The sequence below is a fragment of the Natator depressus genome, chromosome 2 (assembly GCF_965152275.1).
Source record: "Natator depressus isolate rNatDep1 chromosome 2, rNatDep2.hap1, whole genome shotgun sequence".
NCBI lineage: Eukaryota > Metazoa > Chordata > Testudines > Cheloniidae > Natator > Natator depressus.
Window position 1 is genome coordinate 2,193,053 of NC_134235.1, and position 26,348 is coordinate 2,219,400.

Consider the following 26,348-nt stretch of genomic DNA (forward strand, 5'->3'; position numbering starts at 1 on the left):
TTTAATCTTGTTGATTTCAGACCAGTTCTCTAATTTGCCAAGATCCTCTCTAATTCTAATCCTGTTCTCCAAAGTGCTTGCAACCCTCCCAGCTTGTATAATTCAAAAACTTAATGGAGTGGAGAGTACACTTATAATCCAAGTCATTAACGGAAATATTGAGTAGTACTGGTCCCACAGGGTGTGTTCAGGACCCATTAGATATGCCCTCCTAGTCTGACAGTGAGCCACTGATAACTACTCTTTGAGCTTGAGCTTTGAACCAATTGTTCACACATCTTGCCCATCTTGACTGATAACCACTGATGGAGCTATCCTGCAGGAACTTATCTAGTTCTTTTTTTGAATGCTGTTAGTCTTGGCCTTCACAATATCCTCTGGCAAGGAGTTCCACAGGTTGACTATGCATTGTGTAGAAAAAAATGCTTCCTTTTGTTTGGTTTTTAAACCTCCCTGAGGTATTTTTTTTCCACACAACACAGTTAACCTGTGGAACGCCTTGCCAAAGGATGTTGTGAAGGCCAAGACTAACAGGGTTAGAAAAAAGAACTAGATAAGTTCCTGGAGGATAGGTCCATCAATGGCTATTAGCCAGGATGGGCAGGGATAGAGGCTAGGGACACGGTTTGTCAGAATCATTTAATCAAGGTGCCAACTGAAGAGTTTGCAAAGAACATGAACTTACACTAAAGAACCTCTGCGCTTTTTGGCATGGCTGTTCACACTGCCCCCACCCTACTGGTAGAAGCACTGAGATTATTTCACTGAAGTGTCCCTAGCCTCTGTTTGCCAGAAGCTGGGAATGGGCAATGGGATGGATCACTTGATTCCCTGTTCTGTTCTGGGGCACCTGGCATTGGCCACTGTCAGAAGACAGGATACTGGGCTAGATGGACCATTGGACTGACCAGGTATGGCAGTTATGTTCTTATCTTCTGGTACAATGGATCTGGGGGTATGCAGAGGTCTCCCAGGGGATACATCAACTCGTCTAGATGTTTGCCTAGTTTTACAACAGGCTACATAAAAAGCACTAGCGAAGTCAGGACAAACTCAAATTTCATAGACAATGACTTGTTTATATTGCGCTATAGACTATACACTGAAATGTAAGTGCGATATTTGTATTCCAGTTGATTTTATTTTATAATTAGTGGTAAAAAGGAGAGAGAGTCCGCCATTGTTCAGTGCTAGTGTGTTGTGATGCTTTTGTACGTTTGATTCTGCAGGAACTTGGGGTAGGCAAGACAAATCAGCCTCCTGAAAGGGGCACAGTGGTCTGGGAAGGTTGAGAGCCACCATTCTAGTAATCTAATCTCAACCCAGTTCCCTAACTTTTTATGGGCATGTCCCATAGGACTGTGTTGAAAGCCTCACTAAAACCAAGCCTGCTGTTGGGCTACACAGATTCCAAAGCCCCTGCCTATCTGCTGTTTTCCAAATTGATCTGCTGGCTAACGAAATGTCTGGCAGTAAGTGGCTCTTGGCTGGTCAGAAGCCTGCATCTTGGGGGCAGTCTAAACTGATACAACTCCAGGCACTTGAGGGGCTGCTAGCTGCTGAAATTCCATTTATAACTCTGGGGTTGTAGGCTCTGTACCTGAGCTCTTGAAAGCAGCAGCTTCCTTTTTATCACCAAATTGCCCTTTTTGTGCTTCAGAACAAGCACGCAAACCCCATTAGATTGTCAAGGCTGCAGAGTCGGGGGCTCCAATGTTAGATGCCAAAGCGAGTTGCTTGCTCAACCTTCATTTGATCAGCTCCACATATGCGTTCTCAGGCTGTCTCCAACTACATGGTTGCATATTCTTCTTCCACAGGATCCCGGCCTCAACTCACCTTGCTCCACTGTAACTTTCTCTCTTCTTCCCTTGCAGTGTTTGGGATGGTGCCTTTCTTAAATTCCATCCTTGGGACCATGCTGCCAATGCTGGGAATGGCCAAACAGGACCACATGAAGTCTGTGTTTTGCTATGGTAAGGTGGCTTGTTCCTTTTTACTGAGGCTGTGATGGCTTCTGAAGGGTTGTCTTTGGGAGCTGTATCTCCCTTAGCTTTCACTATAAAGGAACTTACTTCATCCTATGAAGGAAAGACTCAGCCCGAAGGCTGGGAAGGTTGTTTCAGAGCAGAACTGCAGTATTTTAAATGACCTTGGCTTTGGGAGATGGCTGCCTCGGGGGTAGGATACTGAGCCTTTCATTTCTAGGGCACTGGCTTGAATCTAACCCAGGTCCGTTCCGCCCTCTTGCCTGCTCAGTGCCCTATAAAATGGGTGAGGAGGAAGCAGTGGGATCTTTGGTTTGGGATGTGGTCTGAGAGCAGTGGACAAGGAGTCTGAACTCTCTCCTAGCTGAGGGCAGCGTGGAGATGTGTTGGGCAAGGATGTGAGAGGTGGAGGGGTGACTAATTTTGGGGGGGCAAGCCGCACAGGACTAAAATGGCTCTTTGTAGGGGGTGAGGAATGTCCCCTTTTGCCAACTGAGGTGAGAAAACTTGAATGAAAGCTTGACGGATCAGTTCTAGTCTCAAAATTGTGGCAGCACCATTGCTGCATCTTCTCCCCCAAATCTACTTCCAACAGGCCTAGGAACCCTCCTGTTTCTCCCCATCCCTCAAGGAGGTGAACTAAACTTATGCCTTTACCTAGTCACAGTTCTGAACAAAGTAATCACTGGGCCGGGGTTTCCCGGCTCTTCCTTTCTGCCGATTATCTCTGCACCTAAAATGGGCAAAGTACTTCAGAAAACTTGAGTCCTGCCCCAAAGAGCTTTATTAACTATAAGCTTCCGGGAGTGGGGGGGCTTGTACTGTGAGCTCACTGGTCTCAAAACTGCTTTCAGAGGCAGGAGACCAAGTGTTCTTGGCTTTCAGTGACGTTTTTGCCTCAGAGTGAAATTTACTGAAGATGTATAGAATTGAACATCCCTGGGAGTTCGCCAACAGCCTCCGCTCAGTGACACTTCATGTGAAGTGGGGGGGCCAGAGTGGAAAACATGAGCCTACAGCAGGGGTGGGGTGGGGGGGTCAGAGCGTCTGGGTCTGGCCAACAGATGAGCTGAGCTTTTCGTGCTTGTGGGCTGTAGCTGACGCCGATGCTGGGTCTTCCTTTTGACGCCAGCTGGAGCTGCCCACAGAGCTGAGAGCAGGCTTTGGGCCTGCGTTCTGTTGGCAATCTTGCACATTGGGTCAAGTTCGATGTGGTTCTTGGTGTGTCTGGCTGGTGGGTTACGTCTGCATCTTTGTTCAGTCGCTTTGTAACCACCTGCCCCATTAGGCTTTTCTGGGCTATTGTGTTACTGTCTTACGGCCCAAGACAGAGTCCTGTAGTCATCACAGGAACCTGGAGGTGAAACTGTAGTCTCAAATATCCCAGTAGAGGATGCTTCAGACTTGTGGCTTCCTTCATCAGCCAGCTGAAAAGAGAAGGGCGGGTTTGTGTGAGCACTGATCTACTCTCAAAGGCTTTGCCAGATGCAGCAGCTTTGCTCTCAACTCTGCTGGGCGAGCAGCCTCTTTGGCCACCGCAGCATCCCCACTCGCTGATGTGTGAGCGCAGGGGCCTCAGTGCTGGGGCAGCTCTGCATTGGGAACATATGGATTCAGGCAGAACCTTTGAATGGCCCTCAAGCTGCAGGGGAGAGATTTGTGTCCACGCTCTGCAGCACAGCTAGTCTTGGAAACTAGCTCTTGTTGCTGGAATAACAAAGTGATATGGAGAGACTCTGAGTTTGCTAGAATGCAGTAATCAAAATCTCTCTCCGGTGCTGACTAACGCAGTCCAGTGGACTCACTGAAAGTGAATGCTGATGCACTGAACAGTTTGAAGCATAATGGAAATTGCCAAACAGCTTTCATGCATCCTTGCAGATTTCCCAACGAGTTAGAGTAAAGCTGCTGTGAGGAGGAAAAATATTTGAAGTTGTGAGTGAAGCTCATTTAAATATCCCTCTTGTGCCTCACTCAGCCAGCGATTTGGTGCTTGAGTCAGTGCTGTCGATAGAATTGCAAGGTCACAGTTCCTGGCTAGTCACCACTGAGTCCACCAGGAAGAAGTTGGTTATAATGCAGGTGGCTTGTCTTTCCAGTATAATGCTCTCTTGTCTAGTGCTGCCATGTAGCACTTAGTGCTAAATATCTTCAGTGTCTTACAAATCATTAACGCTCCCCCTCTTTGCAAAAGGTCATTCAGTCTCCCCCTGTTTCCTCAGGGCAGCTGCAGCACCCGGGGCAGTGACTGGGCAAAGGTTGGTGAGTTGGCATCAAGGCATGGAGCACCCCTTGGGCATTCTTGATCCCCAGTCCTGTGTTCATTCCTCGGAGAACACGGCCTTTGTCATACACAAGGTGCTGAGGTCTGCCAGGGGCTGCGGGCTCTCGCCTGGTCCAGCAAAGCACTTAGGAAGGTGCTTGACTTGAAGCCTGTGCTTGCCCCATTGACTTAGTGGGACTACATGATTCATGGTATGTACTCTACCATAGCACCTTCGTCAGGGCTGAGGACTCCAGGGTGCTAGGTGCTGTACAAACAGAAGAGAAATGGCCCTTGCCCCAAAGAGCAAACAGTGGCAGGGTAAGACACCAGAGGTACTCCCATCTCGGCCTGGATCGAAGGAGACAGTACTGGCCAGCATGGCATTGCAGAAGCCTCTGTGCACCAGAGGCTTAACCCTTGTCACGGTTTTTGTAGCCATCGAGGGCAAGGTAGCGTTTCGGATATTTATGGAGAGGGGCAGCATGGGAGAGATGGCTTTGCCCTGGGTCAGGGCTGGAAGGCCCAGCACACCTTCTGATGCCTAGCAATGGAGCTAAAAGCTAAACAACTGGGAACCAAAGGTCAGGTGACTAATGTGAAGAGATTTGGGATTGCTAATGTCCAGGGGTAGCTGGTTATGGGTCGCCTCCCTGCCAATTGCCTAGTGAGTAGTGATGGGAAGGAGGCCGCAGGGAACAGAGCCCAGGCAGCTGTAGATGCATCTTCCTATCTTCATCCTGCTAAAGCCCATGGAGCTGTTACAGTGGCTGCAGACCCCTGCATGCAGCTCGGGGCGGAACAAGACCTGGCAGCCCATGAATGCTCTATCCTTACCTGGTCCCTCCAGCTGAGACCCCTCCCACAGCCAGGATCCTTCATATTCCCTTTTCCTGAATCCCAGAAAAAGCTCAGCTGTTTCTCCATGGCAGAGACTGGGCATCACTTCCCCTAGTGAACCAGACCTTGTCTTTGCATGTCCGTTTCCATCTCTCCTCTGGGTGTGTCAGCGCTGCACTGAAAACCCGGGTCTCTGGCTTGTGGACTTGAAGTTCCCAAGCCTGCACTTGAGCGTCCGCACTGCATTGTAAACCTGCGCTTATGATTGTTGGACCAGGGTCTCCCAGCCGTGCTTCTGCATCCGTGCTGCACTGTGCAGCCCTTCTGACTTGGTCTGTGGCTTGAGCTGCAGTATGACAGGGCTTGGCCAAGGGTCACAGTGAGACTCTGGCTCTGACCCTCTCCGCAGCAGGGTCCCAGGACTCTGGTCCTGTGCGCTTGCTGACCTGAGTCGGACAGACTTGTGAGTGGATGGAAGGGGGGGTTGGGCTCAAATCAGTCAGTCTGCGCTGAGTGGACAGTGTAGACGTACCCTGTGTGCCAGGGCAAGCTGGCTCTGTGGACCTTAGTACTGTAAGAAAGGAAACTTTCAGGTAAGTGCAGATCAATCTTCCTGGGCTTCAGTGTGCCAGGGCCTCAGCTGTGTTACAGGGACTCTGGCAGCAGCGTGCCCCAGGGTGGGAAGCATGTTCTTCCTTTAACTCAAATGATGAATTTGGGATGTTCGTGTTGGTTTTGGGCGCGTAAAAGGATATGAAGGCAGCAAGTGCAAGCCCTCAAAATTCACCAAACTCTTCACATTGGCACTGATTAAAATGCCTGAATGGCTCCCATTTGGCAGAAGTCTCCTCTGCTGCAGGGCCCAGGGGAAGCTGGAGGGGACACTAAATACGGGCACCCAAAGTGAGGTGTGGGAAGGGTAGCCCTGCATCCCACACTGGAGACGCGCTCCTGGAAATCCCACATGAAGGGTCTAGGCCCTTCTCTGTGCTTACCTGAAAAGTCCTGATTTTTCCTGACAATAGCAAGGTGGGACTTGAGAAAACTACATGGCTGGCCCAAGGAGCAAACAAATCAGCTGGGTGAGAACCTGTGCCAGCCTGGTCACTGCATCTCAAAGGAAGAAGGAGGTTGGGGGCCACGGCTACTGTAGTAGCCAGTCAGTCTGGCTAGCGTGGTTAATTTAATGTTTAAAAACAAAACCCCTCTTTTCCTTCCTGTCTTTCCCCTGTTCTCCTTCCCATCCTAGACCCAGGTGTGCTTCTCCCACGCTGTCACCTGCCTTGTGCGTGTTCTCACCTCTCTTCTCTGCACAATGCTTCCTGCCCACCCCTTGTGTATTTGATTAGGAAACTTTACCAGACACCTACTGGTCAGATCTATTGATTAGTCAAAGCCTGATACAAAGATGAGGAGGATCCACCCTCCAGGGGAACCCTCTGGGTTGGGTTCTGCACTGAGCCTGAACACCAGGTCTCCTCTTTGCTTTCCAAATGGACTAAGTCGAGACATCGGCCCCGCTTCGGCCTCTAAATGGCTGTTGTCAGGAGCCGTTGCACCAAAATGGGGACTAAAGGGCTTAAATACAGGCCTTAGAGCACAGGAGTAGGCCAGTAAAAGGATCTTGTCAACCTGTGACAGCCGCAGACCTCTCCTGCGGGCTGCACCTTCAGTGCTGGAGGTCTGGGGTGTTAAAGTGGGATTGTTCCTGCACCAGGATGCTGGGTGTTGCTCAAACAGCAGCATCTCAGACCTCAGTCGAAAGCCTACCGTTAACTTTAACCCTGGGTGTGTAGCATCTAAATGTAAGTAAACCTGTGTCTGTCTTGTAGCTCTGCAGCATTTCAGTGAGAGCATCCAGGAATACCTGGCGAACTTGGATAAAGCGCCTGACCCCACTGTAAGGAAAGACACCTTCTCCAATGAGATCTTCAGTGCCTATGATGTGCTCTTCAACGCCTGGCTGCAGAGCCGGGAGGCCAAGGTGCGGCTGTGCCATTGGTAGTGCCATAGCTTGTGAGGCTTGGGTGTGGCAGTGGGTTTCTACCTTCCCCCTACATCTCCCCTATTGGACTGGGCCTCCCACAGCTCACGCAGGGGAGTCTGCCTTTCTCCACCATCCCACCCTAAAGACTCTAGTCTGGTGGCTGAAGAAGCACCTGTCTTGCTCTCTAATGCCATGCTAGTGTTTGCCCTCTGGGACAGCTGTAGTTGGCACTCCGTCCCGAAGTTATGCAGCTTGGAGTGGGAGAGTCTTGTGTGTGCACCCCTTGCTACCATCAGGGTGTCAGCTGAGTCTAAGGGAGAGGTGGAAACTTCCAAATCCCATCCATGAAGAAGCTGGGCGTGCTCCACCTAGCTGGATTTGGGAGTGACGGAAGGTGGCCTGGCTATGCCATCCACGCTCTCTCTCAGCACCTGATGCCAGTGGCTCCTTTGAATGCATGGTGAGACCCAGCTCCCCTTGCCCTTGGGTTGGTGGAGCACTGTGGGCAAACGTACACTGCCACTGCACCTTTCAGTGGGTCTTTGGAGCAGGCTCGGTCTGCATGGTGGTTAGCCTGAGACCTCCTCCTGGCACCAGCGGGGCACAAACCAACCCCTCTGACCGTCGTGTTGCTGTGGGGGCAGTGTTGGAGCCAGTCTAGCAGCATGACCCAGCATACAGGGCTCGGGCTGGCTGGGAAGCCTGTGACTCTTGCCGGTGGTTTCTGTCCCTGCAGCTGAGACTCGCTGTCGTGAAGGCTCTTGGGCCCATGAGTCACCTGCTGCCCAGCGAAAAGCTCGAGGAGCAGCTCCCAAAATTGGTCCCGGGAATTCTCGCACTCTACAAGAAGCATACAGAGGCTTTCTATGTGACCAAGGTAAACTGCTCCGCGCGCTGCTCCCGCGAGACGGAGGGGCACCCTCCTGGGTGTCCCCACAGCTACCTGTAATCCATGGAGCATTGAATAGGGTGCTCCCAGCGAGTGGGGGTGGGACAGGAGCGCAGACTGCCTGTAAGATAGGCTCCCCATGTGTGTGCACATGCTCCGTACAAGCCGGGTGCCCCTCGAGGATCCACAGTCCTGTCGCTTCTTTCCCTGCTCGGTCTTCTCGCCTGCCCGGCGCAGTCAGACTGAGATCCAGGCTTTGGCAGCAAAGGAGCATTCGAAGGCTCCTCTTCATACCACAGGCCGGGTCATGTGCCCAGACCCATGCGGTGCGGCACGGTGACAAATCCTGCCTTCTCTAAACGCTCTGGCTTGGCTGGAATTACACCAGGGATGGCACCACTGAGGCTAGCCAGTGTGGCATTGGCAGGTTCTGATACCTCTTCCGCAAAGGCTGAACCTGCCATTGGCAGGGACCAGGCTAGTGCTACCATGTGCCTCTCTTTGTCGGGGAGGGGCAAACTTACTGCTACTGAGCCAGAGTATAGCAACCTCTCTGGTGGGCTGGGAGTCCCCTCCAGATGGCCTGGCAGGCTGATGATCTCTCTACCACTCCCTCCACCCCATGCCCTACTCTGGTGCTGGGACCACTGTATTTCCTTCTGTCTTGGATTCCTCTTGCTCTGCTTCTTGGCTCCCACTGCCTGTAAGGGGAGGCCTTCCAGTAGAGCCCCCTAAGACAGAGTGCTGTTAGCAGAGAAATAATGGCTAGGTTCGAAGTCTGCTGACCTACATGGCTGGCTGCAGCAGCCAGTATGCGGAGGTGCTGCTCTGTGGCTGGCTGCAGCAGGAGAATGGCGGGAGATGGGTGAGTTCCAGAAACCTCCTCGGTGCTTTACCCACAGCAGCTGGATTATGCTCCCACTTGGAGGTGACTGCTTTACAGCCCCGTCCCCTTAGCTTAGTGTGCACTGGGATAGTGTCTCCTATGTTCGGATCCCTGTCACGGAGTCTTTCTGCTTCCTGATCACCAAGTCTTTGCCCTTCCATTTCCAGTGGAGTGGCCGTTCCTTTTCCTAGTGCTAATCGCAGCATTGCAATGTCTCTTTCTGAGCAGAGCTTGTGCCAGATTCTTGAGGCTTCTGTCAACGTTGGCAGCCGCACTCTGGACACGCAGCTTGATGCCCTTCTGAGCAACCTGCATCCCCAGGTAAGGATTGAGATGGGTCAGCAGGGCTGGGAGGCCTATTCTGGGGCTGGGTGCTGGTGAGACCCGACATTCATAAGAACTTCCTGAAAGGGGTCTCAGGAAATGGCACACGGGATCCAGAGCCTGGGGCTGGAGTTCCCATCCAAGCATTACAGCCACCTGCATCAAGCCAAGAACTGGGTGTGTTAGGGGCCTCCTACCTAAACTCTTCCCCATCTTGCAGAAGGAACTTCCCAGTCTAGAAAGCCCCAGGCTCCAGTTTGGAATGAGGAAGGAGAAATGTCTCCATTTAAGTGGAGACCATATTTCTGTTTTGAGGGCAGGGGCCAGGCTGGCCAGCCTGTGCATGTCCCAGAAGGGGCGGGATGTATTTGGAAGGAGCAGCTGCAGCTACCAGCACAGGTAAGGGTGAGCTGCTGAGGAACATAGAGCATGTCTCTCTGCTAGAGAGAGAGTTGGCTTGGTGCCTCCTGCTGCCCTGAGGTGCTCCTGCTAGCAGAGAGCTCCTTCTCAGATGGCCTGACCCTGGCAGGGGAGAGGAGAAGCCAGTCCCTTGCTAGCAGGATCAGAAGCTGATGGCTCTTCTGCTCTAGCTGTCTTGAACAAGGGTCACACCCCTCTCAGTGAAGCAGTAAAGGCAGAATCCTCAAACAAATGTGGAGAAAAAACAAACCCTTGAAAGGTTGAAAACTAGGAGCAAGCAACACCAAGTACTGCTAACAATCCAGGGAGCTAGATCGGCGTATCATGGAGCATATTATTCACATGGGAGCCCTACAGTGGTGTTCTGGCATCAACCTTTAGATTAATCCTGTAATTGTTAAGCACCAGTTGTCCATGGTTCCTGTATAGGCTACTGAGAAACTGAGGTTTCACCTTCATCCTGGTAGGGCAGGACTGTTGGCTCCATCTTGCGTGTGTGGTGTCTTTGGGATCTTTCTGGGTGGGGTGCCGGACCTTGGAAGGTGGGGAAGTGGTGCATTTGTTTTGAGGTCTGAAAGGTGGGAGGTTGCTGGCTGCCTGTGGTGGAGGTCTGTAACTGGCTGGGAGTGTTCCTTGTTGGATGCACCGCGGGGTAGGTTTGAATTGCCTGGGATGTCCAGACTGCCCACCTCTTGGACAGCTCTCATGGACTTGGTTGAAGAGTCCAAGTGCTTCCCCACCAACAACCAGTTTTCTATTGCAGGCTCCTAAATGAGCTTTTTAATGCCCTCTAGTATCTAATCTCTCCAAATGCTCCCTGCCCTCCAAGCCCTTAGCACAGGGGAGGGCAAACTATGGCCTGTAGGCTGGATCCAGCCTGTTGGGGCTGGCAATCCCATGGGCCAGATTGAAAGCCTTGTGGCGCCACAGGGCTAAGACCGGCTACCTGCCTGCCCTGTCCCCCCGCTGCTCCCGGAACCGGCCGGCACCATGTCCCTGCGGCCGCAGGGGGAGGCAGAGGGCTCCCTGCGCTGCCCTCGCCTGCAGGCACCGCCCCCACTCAGTTCTCATTCTCCAGGAAGGGGGAACCACAGCCAATGGGAGCTTCTGGGGTGTTACCCACAGGCGAGAGCAGCCTCTCCCGCCCCACCCTCAGGAGCCACTGCCGGACATGCTGACCATTTCCGGGAGTGGTGCGGGGCCAGGGCAGGCAGGGAGCCTGCCTTAGCCCTGCTGCACGCCACTGCCACCCCAGAGCCACTCCAGGTAAGTGGTGCTGGGCTGGAGCCTGCACCCTAACCCCCTGCCCTGAGCTCACTCTTGAGCCCCCAGCCCCCGCCACACCCCACGCTCCTGCACCCAGGCCCCAGCCCTACATTCATGGCTCTCCATACAATTTCCCCACCCAGATGTGGCCCTCAGGCCAAAAAGTTTGTCCACCCCTGCCCTAGCTGGAGAGGGTGCTCTTGGGCTGCTTCTGCTGCGCTCAGGCTGCATAACCTAGAGTCAATCAGTGTCCAGCTCTCCCACGGGGAGTGTTAGCCCATGGACTGCGCATGCCTTGGCATGCAGCCAAACCTTCTCTTGAATCCGGTGCTAGGAGCAGGCCCTGATCTGTGCTAACAATCTGTCCCTATGAGCAGGTACTCTGTTAACGCCGAGGTTGCTCATGGCACCAAGTGTTTATAACTTTAGGGAAAAAAGCACTAAACCCTCTTCCATTGCTGTGCATCCCTCCTTCAGCATCTAGCTCCAAGCTCTGCCCCTGAGGCAGGGACTTCCAATCTGGACATTGGCACTAAGTAAATGGTCCTGGGCTGCACTTGGTCACCATGCCCTAACCCTGTCTGGTGCTTGGACTGTAAGAGTTCTGTCTGATGCTGTCCCCACGTGTCGTGGTCCTATCTAAAAGCACAGACCCTCTTTCACTCTCTCTGGAGACTCTGCCCGAGAGCTAAATGATGTGGCCTGGAGAGAACTGCTTGAAATGAGCCGGGTGGGAGGTGCTTCCGAACTCCTGAAGGACAAGCGATGGCTGTGGAGTGGAGCCAGGTGCTCTAGAGAAGTCTGGGTCCAGTGATTCTCTCCGAACCAGCTGGAGGAGAGTTCGTGCTGCCCTAATGGAGGGGGCTCTGCAGGAATAACCATGTGCAAAGTGCAGACAGCCCTTTGTTCGAATTGCTTTTCTACTCGAGCAAACCACTCTAGTGCTGTTGAGTGGATTGACAGAACCGCTGGTCTCCAGTGGGGTAATGCCATTGTAGTGCGGGGAAGTACATGTATGGCTCAGCTCTGTGAAGGCGGGCGACTCGCCTGGAAAAGAACTGCGATTCTCGGGTTGAATCCAGCCGCTTGCACAGACTTACTCTAACTCCAGGCCTGGTCACTGGGTCAAAAGCAGAAACTTCGGTGAATCCCTAGAGCTGCTTCTGCTCAGTTGTCAGAGGGAGTGCACTCAGCCTTCCTGTGTGGCCCCCCAGGATGTCTGGGGGCTGACTTGTGATTTGTTTGTGGTACAACACTTGGGGAAGGCCCACTTTAAGGATTAGGCACTGCTGGGATGACCTGTTCCCCAGCCCACTTCTGGCTATGGGTGCCTGAATCTACAGGAGCTGAGGGATAACCCCACATTCCTCTTCAGCCTGGCCTGGGCTCAGCTGGGCCAGCCTGTGGCTGCTGACTCCATACGCCAAACCATACATGGGGGAGGGAGTTGATCCCCCTTGATCAGATGGCCTCCGTCTATAGGGTGGCACCCTTTTAAATCACGTTAATGTATTTTTAAGCTAATATTTAATTGTTTCCCTTTGGGGCCCGGAAGATCAGGAGCCCTGGGCTCCACATGGCTGGGGGATGGGCAATATGCAAGGCATTGACGTGTGCTCTTCAGTGCCCTTCCTCCACTACTGCTTTGCCCAGGCTCCTCGCTCCCCGCTCTCCCGGCTGGAGTTTCTGATAAGAGAGCCCATCACACTGATAAACGCACACGTCTGGTAAAACTGGTGTTTTTAAGTGCCTTAGTCAGCCAGCAGGCCTGTGGCTATGGCAGAGGAACTGAAGGTGGTGAGAACTGTGTTTAAAAAGTTTGTTTTTTACACAAAGACAAAATAAGACTATAAGGTAATGGCTGCCAACCCTGTGCAGACTGTGTGCTAATGAAATAGTACTCTAGGTACACCTGTACATAGACAATGATGGGGTCTGAATTAGCTGCTGTGACTCAGGAAAGAGATCTGAGTCTGTGTGGAGAGTTCTCTGAAAACACCCTCTCACTGTGCAGCAGCAGCCAAAAAACGAACAGAGTGTTGGGAATCCTCAGGAAAGGGCTAGAGAACCGGACTGAAAATATCCTATTGCCTCTCTAAATCCATGGTACGCCCACAGCTTGAATACTGCGTGCCAATGTGGTCGCCCCATCTCAAAAAAGATCTATTGGAATTGGAAAAGGGACAGAGAAGGGCAACAAATGATTAGGGGTATGGAACAGCTGCTGTATGAAGAGATTAATAAGCCTGGGACTTTTCAGCTTGGAAAAGAGACGAGCAAGGGGGGATATGATCGAGGTCTATAGTGAGTAAGGAAGTATTTACTCCTTCTCATAACACAAGAACTAGGGGTCACCCAATGAAATTAATAGACAGCAGGTTTAAAACAAAATAAAGTATTTCTTCACACAACGCACAGTCAAGCTGTGGAAGTCTGGGGATATTGTGAAGGTCAAAACTATAACTGGGTTTAAAAAAAGGACCTGTCCTCCAGGAACTTACCTAGTTCTATCAATGGCTGTTAGCCAGGATGGGCAGGGGTATAACACGTGGTCTGAGTGTCCAGCCTCTGTTTGCCAGAAGCTGGGAGTGGACGACAGGGGAGGGATCACTTGCTTACCTGCTCTGTTCATTCCCTCTGGGGCACCTGGCACCAGCCACTGCTGGAAGACCGGATACTGGGTTAGACAGACCATTGGTCTGACCCAGCATGGCTGCTCACAAGAGCTTGTTCTCAGGATCAGAAGTGGAGAGTGGAGTCACTGATTTTAACCAATACAGTTATGCAGTAGTATTAGCCAAAAAGACCTGAACAGCCAGGAACTTTCTGGCACAAGTACAGACAATGAGCAGCTTGCTTCGGATGCCAGTAAGAAATATGTCCTGTCTGCAAGCTGGAGAGGGAGCAGATAGGGAGGGGGTCCCCAGATAAACTGCATATTAGAGCAGTCTGCAAAGAGCAATTTTTAGTATTTAAAAGAAGGGCGTCTGCAATGACTTGCAAAGGAAATAGATTGTGCTCTGATCATGTTAAACTGCACATGAAATGGAAACGTGTAGCAGCTCCAAAAAACCAAACCCACAAGCTAGCTGATCCCATATGCCAAGGCCACTGCTCACCGCTTTCCACCCCCCCGCAGCTTGTCGAATGAGCCTTGTCTGTGGAACCTATGCTCTCTGCTAGCACTGAATGACTGAAGAGTGCTAAGGTCTTTGCTAGCAGGTGCACGCAGCTTCTCCAGGCTACTTCGCAATGATCAAATGTTTAAAGTGCTCTGGGAGCATCACATGCAGCATATGGCATGGATTCCAGGACTGCGAAATGCTGGGCTCTTCCATTGGCCGTGTCCAGCTGCGAGTGTGGATTCGGTGCCTGCAAATGTAGCTCAAGCTGAAAAGGTTTGGTATGGGGCTTAATGCCAGGTGCTGCCCAGCTCTCATTGATTTGACTCTTTTCCCCCAACAGATTTGTGCCCCAGTGGAGTCCTCTGTCCCCCTGAGTTTAAAGAACCACAACGAGGTCCTTCGATGCTTCACTGTCCTTGGTAAGGGCTGCAGGGGGCTGAGGGGTGAAGGCCGAGTCCCCTATGGACTCTTGCTGTGACTTACCTCCTGCCTGTCTACGGCATTGTGTGCGGGTTTGAAATCTGCGGAGATTCTCTGCCTCCCTGTGGAAATGCTGATAATAACTGCAAACTCTCGTGGTCAGTGTTCAGCATTTGTGGGAAAGGGGTTTTCCTGACCCCCTCTGAGCCAGTCTCCTGGCACGTTCAGGAAGGCTTGAGCTCTACCTGAGATCTGGCTGCATCAGGGGGAAGGCAGAAAACCAGTTTCTCGCCTTGTCTGGGTGTCCAGTTGGGTTTGGCCGACTTCAGTTCGGGCGGGGGGGGGGGAATGGGGAAATGGGACAGACAGACAGACAGACTGACCAGATTCTTGTTTCAACTGTCCCCCCTGGCGTCAGGCTTGGTGAAAGCAATTGCTCACGTCCCGTGTGGAGACTGTGCCAAAAGCAGGCAGATTACAGGGCACCACTTGCTTAACTGAGGTGTTTGCTGAGATCTGGCCATCTAAAACTTGGCCTTGGACTGACTTGGCTCGAGTAGGAAAGCTTGCTGGTGTGGCTGTCTCAGGGATGCTGAGGATTCCAACCTCGTGGCGATTTCGTTGCTCTCCGAAGGCATCTGGTTTCACTGCTCCCCTTCCTAAGGGCCATTTAGCAGAGTAGTCCGATGCTTCTGCCTCTTCAGACAGACAGAGGCTAGTAATGCAGCACATGCCAGTTAGCCCTCTAGCGTAGCCGGGTACGCTGGAAGGGATAACGGGGACAGAGACTGGCTTCTTATGTACCCCGACGGTTTTGCTTTACCCTCTTTTTGCTTAAAGCAGCAGATGGCAGCAGCCAGACTAGGTGGCAGGATTCCAGGGAGCCCCTCAGAGCAGAACTCCACTCTGATGTGTAGCACACAGGTTGTCTGCTAGCCTCTGGATGAAAGCTCTGTGGAAGGACTGAGCTAGTTGAATTATGTCTCTGGCTACTAGAGTCCTGCATAAAACAGAGCCCTGGTGTGATTTCTAGCACTGCTTGTAGCCCTGCCTCCTGTACGTGGGAGCCTTTATGGACTGAGTCCTGTAGCCCCCAGCTCTGGCAAGCTTCCCTTTAGAATGATTCATACTTTAAAGGAAGCTTGTGGAATTGCCACTAAAGCAGCAGTAGTTTGATTAGGATCCTGCCAGACATCTGCCTAGTCACTGTCAGATGACTTCCCTCTGTCGTTAGCCCTTGTGCTTGAAAGCCTGACAGCTGAGCCGCACTTTCAACTGGTTTTATGCAAAGTAGCAACACTAGTTCTGAGATGTCTAGAGTAGTTCTGATTCCTCTTTTCTTATGTGACGTGTTTGACTTGTGCCAGTGCACCTTGCTTCAGCTGGGTCTCCTGGGACTGAGCCTGAAATCAGCCAATGCATCCGTGATAAATGCAAGGCGTTAGATGTTGGAAGGTGTAACCTGACCTCCTCCTGCACGGTCCCGGGTTCTAAACCACCGGCTGGCTTGGTGGTTTGGGAAGAAGAGGATGTGCATGTCCACTTGTGGACAACTCTGCTGAATGTTCAGCAAAGGTCGCTAAGATGCATAACCAGAGGGGGAGACATGCTGAAAATACTGCAGAGGCATCACACAGATCAGCAGATAGCTTCCACTGGAGTATTGGCCATGTGAGCCAAGATAGCGGAAATAGAGGGTGTACTAATGGCTTTTGAAATACAAACTGCAAAGCCACAGCCTTCAGTTGCGGAGGGGCCTGTCCCAGCATGCAGCGCACCAAATTGAGGAGAATACCCCTTGCTCATGCCAAGAGGCAGCATTGCTTCCTGGGACCTGTAGTCTCTGGGCTGCAGGCCTGTCAGACTAAGGTGACTGCCCGCCACGTTTGGCCTGAGGTCTTTCTGCTGGCTGCTCCTGAGCTAAGATTGTCCATAATGGTGGCCTTGTTCTTCTGCAGCCTGTACATTTCCTGATCGCTTGCTTGGCTTCCTACTCCCAAAGCTGGAGAACCACAACGAGAGAATACGTGCGGGGACGCTGATCATCATGAGGCAAATCATCAACTGTGCCCGTAAGTACCAAAAGGATCAGCTCCCTCCAGCGGCCCTGTTGTATCCATGCAGGGTGCCAGCGCCCAGGTGGGAATTCCTGCTTGGTGCTAGGCCATGTGCTTGGGTAGCTAGACCTGGGGGCTGGGATTTCAGAGGACTGACCTCATTCTGGCAGACAGTCCCTGACTTCTTGGTCATGTCCCTCTGGGGCAAGAGGAGACCATGTGATCATCTAGTCCGGCTCTCTGTATAGTGCAGGCCAGAGAACTTCCTAGCACATCTCTTGGACAAACACCCTTCACAGCCTTGTGCCCCAGACAAGCCCTTATGCCAAAATTGTGATATTTTGTATGCACACCACTGTTACCCGCTGTAGAGCATCGCAAAGCAGGAACCTTGGGGCCACCCTGCAGGATGTGGCTTGGGATTTAAGCTCTGTTCCTTGCTCCCAGCCCATTGTGGGCAGACAACACTGAGGAAATAGTGCTCTTTCTTTCTTGGGGGGTGGAGGGAGCCAGGGATCCTTAGGCCTGGGAGCCCCCAGGCAGGTGGGCAGCTTGTGAGTAATCCAGATGCTTCCTCTGAGCAGACCTGGCCTAGGGTAATCGGCTACACAAAGCCTTTCCCTTAGTAGCCAAAATGCCTCAGGCCAACTCAACCCTTTATTGCTGTGTTTACTAATGGGTGATCTCCACTTCCACCACATGGGAATGTTCTCCTGGTGCCGGATGGCAAGCCTGCTCTGGCCTCATCCATGCCTCTTGGAGTAGAGCCGTTCCCTTCCCAAAGCCAAGGCGTGTAACTGTTGGCTAGTCTGGGTGGAGTTGCTAAATGTTCGCTTGGACTTTCTGCTGGCACAATGCTGCCCCAACCCTCTTGGCCTCTGAATTCCACTCCTGCTCAGTGTGAAGAACCTGCATGGAGACTGCAGCATGGCTTTGTATCCAGTTGCTTGTTAGGTGGAAAACAAGCATCTTTCCCACTCAATGGCCCTTCCAAGAGGGGAAAAGAGAGAAGCACACATCTGGCCAGGGAGGGTGGTCAGTGCTGGATGCTCTCTGGGGCCAGGCCCTGTGGTCCTGTCAGTCTGGGTAGGGATGAGTTGCTGAGCCTTTGTTCTCTCTTCCAGCCTCTCAGATGGAGATTAAAAAGTCCTTTATTCTTTCTTCTATGAAACTTCCTCTGCAGGACAACAGTAATAAGGTAACTGGAAACTCCCTCGTCTGTCCTTAACTCCCAGCTGGTCATGTGGTGAATTAGGCTTTTCTGGGACTTGGCTCCCCTTCAGGGCACTCTGCAGGTGCCCCATGCTGTACCAGCACAGCTCAGCTCACCTGGGGGTTCCATGTAGCTCTGCCCCTCTTCTCATACTAGCCCCTATGCCTAGAACATGCCTCCTTGGTCCTCTGAGGTCACCTTCTCTCTCTCCTTCAGCTCCCTCCTCTGAGCACTCATGACTCCCATGCTGACCTCTTCAGTGGGTTCCTCTTTTAAGACTAAGCATTACAATAAGCCTCTCTCATGACCAGCTGTTGTGATCCTTGTGCTCTGTCCCCCTTCCCTTTGTCAGTGCAGCAAAGGGAGGTGTCTGGTTTAGACCCAAGCTGGCTGGGGGCAGCTCCCTGCCCCGTCTCTCTCAAGCCCTGGGTGTGAGAAGAGTTCCTGTAGCTAATCTGGCTCTGCAGGGTGTGGTTCTGCTTGCAAAGCACCAGAGTTTGGTTTTCAATCTAAGTGCCTGGCCTCTAGAGCAGTGACTTGTGCAGCCTTGGGAGGCTCTTAAATGGCTTAAGAATCCCCTCTGGTGTGCATGGCAGCATAGCCAGCAGCTGGCTTGCGTTCATGTAGGCCTTTCCTGCAACAGATGGGTGCCAGGGATCGGGGCGGAGGTCAAGGACGATTACTTGTTCCCGCCTGCTCCAGCCAAGGAGGAGATACCAGCCTCTGCTTTGCTCAAGAGGCTGCCACTGTGGAGTTCACTGCTCACCCTCCGTTCCTCTAGGTGAAACGGGCCGTGGTCCAGGTGATCAGCGCGATGGCTCACCATGGCTATCTGGAACAGGCAGGCGGGGAAGTCATGATTGAGTACATCGTCCACCAGTGCGCCCTTCCTCCTGACACGGTAAAACTGCCATGATACAGCCAGTTCTTCCGATTACCCTTGCCTTGTCCTTCTGGATCAGGGCACGCGACTCTCTGTGAGGACTGGCTCTGCGCCCTCAGGCTGCTGGTCTGGGTGTAAAGTTCATTTGTCTAGCCTGGCGGTAGTAGGCTCTCTCAGCGGGACCTGTGTGGTCTCTTGGGCCCATGTGAGAGCAAATCTTGGTTTTAATTCAAGCCAGCACATCAAGGACATTGGAGCCTTCCCAAAAGTGGTGGGGGTGGGGGCCACAGGCACCCCCCCAGGCACTGTCTCCACTCCTTCTCTTCTCTCTTCTCCCCCTCCTGCCCCTCCCTCCCCAAAGCCAGAGCAGGGCAGGTAGAGGGACCCACTCCCCACAGCTCTCCTCGACCCGGTTCAGAGCCACAGCCTGGCCATGGTAAAAGCCTCTCAGGCAACTGTGGGGAGCTGTGGTGGACCCTCCACCTGTCCACGGTGAGGGTGGGGCTGTGTCCCCACCCCCCCCAGGCTGTGTCCCCACCCCCCCCAGACTCCCACCGAGGACAGGTAGGGGATCCACGCCGTGGCTCCCACAGCTTCCCGCATGGCTCTTACCATGCCGGGCTGCAGCTCAGAGGCCCCACCTGTCCGGGTAAGAGCGGTGGAGAGCCTAGGGGGTAGGGGCAGGGCCGGGGGCTCCTCTCTGGGTCCATGCGGCTCCCATCACTGCCCAGGCTCCCCAGCTGGCCTCCACACTTCAAAAAGTGGGAGGTCTATGGCCCTCCTGCCCAGGGGTGATACGAATGGCCAAAGAGATTGGGCCAGGAGCTCAGTGGCCAAACCAAAGGTGCATGAGATGGAGCAGACGGCAGCTGCTCTTGCCTTGGGAGCGGAGGTGGGGCTGTGGAGATACAAGTCCAGCAAAGTGTGGCCAGCCCAGATGGATGAAGATGGTGGCCTAGCCTGGCAGGGACTTCTCTTCAGCAGAGAGGTGTCGCCAGAGGAGAAGAGGGGCTGCAGACTGGACTGTGGAGCTCTGCAGGCAGGCCTGGGAGTCTGGAAACTGGGTTTCTGTTGCTGCTTGCACCACAGAGCTGCCTACTTTGGGGTTGTTGAGCCTGAGAAGCTGGCATGTTTCTAGATGTGGTCCCAAGGTGGGCAATCCACTGCACCCCCGCTCCCCCCATCTGTCAGTTCTCCACCCGCGCATTATTCTTGTACCCCATGAACTCTGTCCTGCCAGTCCTCTCTGGTTTCTTCGGTCTTCACCCTCACACAGTCCCTCACTCACAGGCTGAAGCATCTTGCTTCGCAATTGCTGGAATTTCCTCCCTCCTCCTTCCTCAATGGCTCCTCCATGCTCCTCCCCAACTGCTTCCACAGGAAAAGGGAATAACTGAGGTAGACTGGCAGGGGAAACAGGGGTGGGGGTCTTGGCAACTGATAATCCCCTCCTTAGCTTCTAGCCAAAAGCTGGGGGGAAAGCTTGAGCACCCAGCTAAAAGGCCAGGGTTAGGCCTTGCCTGCCTCTCATGGGCTTCGTGGGCCTAGTCATCTGGGCCCAAATTCTCAAGTGTCCACTTGAGACATGGTGCCAGGCTGGCTGCCTACAGCCCCAAGGCATCGGTTGGAATAGGGAGTGCTCGCATCTGGGAAAGCAGAAGGTGTCAAGACTGGCACCCAAAATTCACAGTGGCCTGAATATCTATATCTTAACACTCCCACCCCCATTTTTTTCTTTTTCTTTTTTGGGATCCTCCTGTCCAGGTATCCCTGGAAAAGCACAGGACATATGGTGACACATTTCCCGATAGGGCCAGGCATCCAGGTGGAAGGTGTCAATATTCCGTTTGTCCCACTGCCCCTGTGTAGTCTAGTGCCCTGCACCTTCTCTCGTACGGACATACCACATCTATTCCAACTAGTGTTCCAGACTTCCCGTTACAGGGGGCCCGAGAAGGTTGGGTCGGGGTTGTCTAGTACGCTGTAGGGGGTGGAAGGCTTACTACATTCCTTATCGGTTATAATTAGTGACTGTTTTCTAGGGGGTTGTGCCCCTTAATCATTTCCATACGCAACATAACATACAAATACTGTTAACAACAATACAGCAGCTGCTATAATGATTTACAGCAACACCCAGAGTTCTGACCACTGCAATATGGCCCAACATCCTGGCCACCCCCAAAACACTGCCTCTCCTCCTTCGACAGGGTCAAGATCTTATTGTGTCCAGTTGCAAAACCTGCAGGGGCAGCTTGTTGCATGCTTTTGTCCATATCATAAGTCCACTGAATGTTCACAGAGAAATGGGATATTGCCCAAACCAGCTTAACCACTTGGTGTGGAATCAGGCCGTATGCCCTGGTATGATTATTTACAGCAATAAGATTCACAGATCCATATGTGCACCAAAGTCCAGATAGCAGCGTGTAGATGGGTGTAGTTTGGTTATGGGCTGGTGTAATTGTGCCCCCAGTAATATGTACATTCCCGCCAAAACCCCTCATACACAGTACACGCAATTGTCCACCCTTTGCATAGGCCACTGATCCTACTCCTCCATAGTCATAGGAGAGGGGCACATCCAAACATCTTCTCTTGCTTTACACTATTGTACACACCCCTCCATTGATTCCCAGTGAGCTCCTCCCCTTCTCATTATTCCCATAGGGCTTGGGGGGACCACCTTAATTGCCGTTCAGTAGCTATTACACAGGTGCTGGCCTCCTAGTTGAGCATTTTGCATTCCCATACACCTCTTTCCCCCCACTCCACCCCCTCCAAGGTCAGCCTTTTGAAGCCATCCCCCACCCACGTCATGAGGTTTTCTGTTCATTGAAACACAACAATGCTAGCAACGAGACAAACACCACAGACAAACAACACACAACATAGATCTGTGGTATTGTGGGTTATTCTTCTGCTGGCGCCAGCTTGCTTGTAGAGTGTCTGGAAAAACACAAACAATATCCACCATCCCCTAGTGGGGACAGATTATTCCTGAATAATAATACCACTTCCTTTTACAAATCTTCTTGCTAATTGCAGGAAAAACAGAAGAATTACCTCCAGGCTGTCCTATTTTGTTATATAATCAGGCTAGTGAATTACCCCACTCACTGGTCATTCATGAGGTGGTGTACCTCAGTTTCCCCTCTTGTACAAGAGGCTAGGTTTGCAATAGTTTCTCTGCTGTACCAAGCTTTACGTTTATTCTCGGGTAATAGTGGAGACACAGCTTTAGATTTTAGCAGTGCACACCCCCCCCCCTTTAGGGTTAACCTCTTCCCCTTATTTTCAAGCTTGACTTGTTTGTTTTCACCTCCCTTTCCTGGAGGGCCATAATCTGAGTCTTCTAGTAGCTTCAAGAAAAGGAGTGCTTGTGGCACCTTAGACTGACTAATTTATATGAGCACAAGCTTTCGTGAAGTGAGCTGTAGCTTGCGAAAGCTTATGTTCTAATAAATTTGTTAATCTCTAAGGTGCCACAAGTACTCCTTTTCTTTTTGCAGTTACAGACTAACACGGCTGCTACTCTGAAACCTATTTACACAGGTTTTCTGGCTTGCTTTTGGATCCAAAGCTATTAACAGCTCAGAGACTGTCTTAAAAGGGACACATTCCACTTCCACCAGAGTTCTGATTACTTTCCAGTTTCATCTCCTGCTCCAAAACACACACAGATCTGAAAAAGAAAGCACAACCTATTGTGGCTCCTTTTGGAGCCCTAATAGGATTTTAATTAAGTACCATCTTTTGTTTGCGTGGTGGCTTTTTTAACCCCTTCTCCAATATACACTGCAAACGTCCTGGGAAAATGCACATTCCTTCCATAGTTTAACCTCCACAACATATTAGCCATATTAATTTTACACAAGGTATAACTGCATCCCCCGTGCCCACAGAGTTTTTATGCACACCCACCAAAGTGACAGTCAGATCTCCCCAGAGCCACCCCAAGGCTCAGTGTTCCCATCATTCCTCCCCTTTTCCTTTTTCCTGTGCGCACATAAAATTCTCTTTTGCCTAACATCCCTTGCGCTGTGATTACTCTTTTTTTACACAACTGTACCCCGATTACACTCCCATCTTGTACAGCTAGACACAACCAGGGGCAGCCAAGTTAAATTCCAATAGAAATCCCTTACATCCTTTAGTGATTTTGGTTACATTACCCAATAGTCAAATAATTTTGATCAGATTCTCTCTACTCCTGCTGCCGGTAGCAGTCCCTTTTATAGACCATTTCTGCGGGAAAAGGGCCCGTTTTCCCTCAGAATCGCTGTAAAGGCTTCTGGGGACAGAAGCCTAGTGGTGGGAGTAGCCACTCTACCTGACCCCCTTGGATAATTTAATTACCAAGCTTCCATCCAATGTGACTGCACAGAGTTGCACACACAGTTACATTGATATAACTGGGTTTGATCATTAAACAAAAACTTCCTTCTTGTAACACCACAACTGTCACTCTTTTAACGTCTTCACAACAGTTACCTTTTACCATTTCCCCAACTCCCAAATGTTTACTTTCCTCCAAACCCTGTATCATCAATTTTTGCAAAAGCTATTTCTAACCTTTCACCACTTACTCCTACATTCAGTTCTTTAAGGTGGTGCAATTTGTCTGTAACAACTCGGCCACCAAGTACAATTATTGCCACACGGCTGCCTTAACCTGTGCTGTCTTCGCCTTGAGACTGTTCAAAGAGGCAGTAAAACATTTGTCTCCATGGATGCCCATGGATCTTTTACTCCAAAAATTCCAGTGGAATACAGCAGACCTCCCTCATGCTTTGTCCAAAAAACCCCCCCCAAAATCTCACATAATTATCCAAAGTACCCTCCATTAAAACTTCAGAAGAACAAAAGTGTGGAAAGGCAGGGGTGGGGAGAGGGTGAAGAGATGGCAAGAAACCAATTAAGCCTGTCAGGTCAGTTTAAAGTATAGGCTACCAGCAGCAAATTAAGTAAACCGAGAGAAAAGAAGAAAAGGACATAGTTAGTTAGCTCTGAGCCAAGGGTAGGTTCCCTGGGTTGCAACAGTTGGGAACCCTTATCCCCAGGTTCTCATCCTGGCTCTGGGAGAAGAGGTGGGGGTTGTTACCTGCTCCTGCAAACCCTGCCATTCTGCACTTTTGAAACTCCCCCCCCTCCACTCCCCCAGGGCCAAGTCCCAGCTCCAGTCTCTAAGGGAGTCTGTTAACTCTGCTTTGGACTCTAAACCCTGTTGTGCCAAATCATGTGTAACCACCCCTCACTAATTGACAACCCTTCAGCAGCCCTTGCTGGAGCAGCACCAAACTTGAAAGATTCCTGGCAGCTTCCCATAATGCTGCCCTTACTTCAAACCTCTCACAAGGGGACTGAAGGGCCTCCTTTCCCTGGAAGGCATCCAGTCCCCATGGGCAGGGACCTTCTTCCACTACCTGTATACCAAAGGAGGGTGGGCTCCTCAGCCACCTCCCATCCCTCTGGGTCCCCTAACACTACCTCCATTTCTTTTTTAATCTCATCCCAGGGTGACCCCTGCACCTGGTATGGGCCCTGGTTCTTCCTTACCCATTTATCCAAAAAATCCTTTATCCTGGCTTGCCAGAACCTGCAACTACCATCAGGAGAGTTCGCAATACCCCCTCCAAGCAGCTGCCCGGACTGTTGGGGAGGGGGACTTACAGGCTACCACTCACCTATCCGAAGCATCCAAGTCACGGCACCAAGATGTTAGGGGGCTTTTATTCCTTCACCCACTTACTTCCCTGGTCCTTCTCGCATGAACAGAGAGCAACGATACCCAAAGTCCAAAGGTACAAACAATTTGATGTTTATTGGGTTGAACTTCCAGCAAGCATGATTCCAGTTTCCTTCCTTCGTGTCCCCCTTCCCAGCTCTGACACCACAGAGCCTTACACCTGTGCCCCTCTTCCCGTTCCCATTCCCCCCCTTAGCAAAACTTGATTCCAATTTCCCCACTCCCATTTCCCATCCCCCCCACTTCCTGACTGACTGCAGACTATATAGCAAAATGTGTTCTGCTTAGCTATACCTTAACCAATCATTTTCCTGAAATTTAACTAATCAATCTGAACATATTGTAACATGATTATATAACCAATTATATCCCACCACCTTAATTAGTTTACACCCAGCAAAAATAATTATACAGTGGACAAACAATCACAGAACCAGACAGAGATGATACAGACAAACAATAGGGAAATGGGGACCACAATGATAGAACAACACACAAATGAGGATTTCACATCGCACCTGATAAGTGAGTTCTTGCCAGACAGGATGGTCTCAAACTGTTTTCTTTTACATCTTCTAGGCACTTCCCTTTCTTTGGAGGCGACAGGCATTATCAGGACAGGATTGTATCCTAACAGCCCAATAGCACCTTCTTTCAATGTGAGGAGGTGACCGGTCTCTTCCCAGCTTATGGCTGCCTCTGCTACTTAGCCAAAGGCCTTAGCCTAAGAACAGGGCCTCAGACTGTCACAGTAAGAGAAGGACCTTACATCAGCAGACAGTGATTTTGATTCTTTCTTTTATACCTCTAGAACTTGCCAAGTGATAAGAATACTCCTAAATTCTTAGAGTACAGGCCTTTACAGACAGGATATAGAAATTCAGGCCTAACACACAGATGCTTAAAAATAAACAAAAAGGCCGTATACTCAGTGCTTCCTTCCCCATCAGTAAAATGGGTGCAATCTGGCAGGAGGGCGGCCTGCAGCTCCTTCCAGAGACAAGGTGACTGATGTGCAAGGAGTCAAAATAGCATGGGGCGGGGAAGGCAGAGGCCTGTCGTGATCCCAGAGTAACGCTGCCGTCTGCTGAGCATGCTGTGTTGATGGCTTGGAAAATGTGAGCCTGTGTAGGTGTGGGGAGGGGGTGATGGTGCAGCCCCAGGGGAGAGGGAGCTGGCCTCTGTTGCCTGCCCTCTGTCTCCTGGGCCTGATCACACCTGTGCTCCTCTCTTAACCTGCGTTCGTGCTCCCTTACAGCAACCCAGGAAGCAGACGCCGGAAGCTGATGACTTAACTAGTGACAGCGTCCAGAACATCAGCATCAATACTCTCTTTCTCATCAGCACCACTGTCGACAGGATGGACGAGGTGAGTCTGTGGAGTACTGTCGCTCCCTGCTTGGGGCTGAACTCAGTCCGTGCCCTGTACCACCTGCCTTACCAAGTGCGTGAGTTGGGAATTGCCAGTGTTAATGCACTTGGTAAGAGCTGGCCGGGGGGTGCTGTTTGGCCTGCATAATCTGTTGTCAGGCCTGCTTTTAGGCAAGTCAGACTATTGCAGTTCCAAAGCCAGGCACAGATCTCCCTGCTCTCTCGTCGGAGAAGAGAACAAATAGGCTCTTCACTGAATCGTTTGGTGACAGAGTCCAGTTGCTCTTTCCTCTAAGCTGAGGGCACCTGGATTTGTAAACTCTGAACAAGGAACTGTCTCAGGTGAGTTTGTGAAGTGGTGGAAGATGAGAAGGCCTTGATGTCCATTAGCATCCGGGTTCAGAGCAGGTGTACAAGGTGCCAGCCAACTTGAAGGGTTCTGTCCTTCCTGAAAAGAGAGCTGGTGGGTCAGAGGAGGGGAATGTTCAGACAGTTAATTATTCTTCCACCTCTGATGCCACATGGATGGTGCCCCTCAATGGAAACCCCCCTCCCCTTCCCGTCCAGCCAATCCCTGTGGTCAGGCATTTCTCATGGGGCTATCGGAGTCCTTTCGATTCAGTGCCTTGGGCAGGGACCGTATCACGCTCCTGTGAAGCACTAAGGG

The 26,348-nt window shown here is 51.5% G+C and overlaps 1 protein-coding gene across 3 annotated transcripts in view; it reads left to right on the forward strand.

Annotated features, from left to right (window-relative positions):
- Nucleotides 1-26,348, forward strand: part of MROH1 (maestro heat like repeat family member 1) — a 111,027-nt gene that overhangs the window by 23,270 nt on the left and 61,409 nt on the right. For all 3 annotated transcript variants that reach the window (XM_074943658.1, XM_074943657.1, XM_074943659.1), the window contains exons 6-14: nt 1,878-1,976; nt 6,924-7,075; nt 7,815-7,955; nt 9,082-9,174; nt 14,329-14,407; nt 16,367-16,480; nt 17,590-17,663; nt 18,460-18,579; nt 25,569-25,679. In XM_074943658.1, coding sequence (XP_074799759.1) covers nt 1,878-1,976; nt 6,924-7,075; nt 7,815-7,955; nt 9,082-9,174; nt 14,329-14,407; nt 16,367-16,480; nt 17,590-17,663; nt 18,460-18,579; nt 25,569-25,679 — 983 coding nt within the window. The remainder of the gene's footprint in view (nt 1-1,877; nt 1,977-6,923; nt 7,076-7,814; nt 7,956-9,081; nt 9,175-14,328; nt 14,408-16,366; nt 16,481-17,589; nt 17,664-18,459; nt 18,580-25,568; nt 25,680-26,348) is intronic.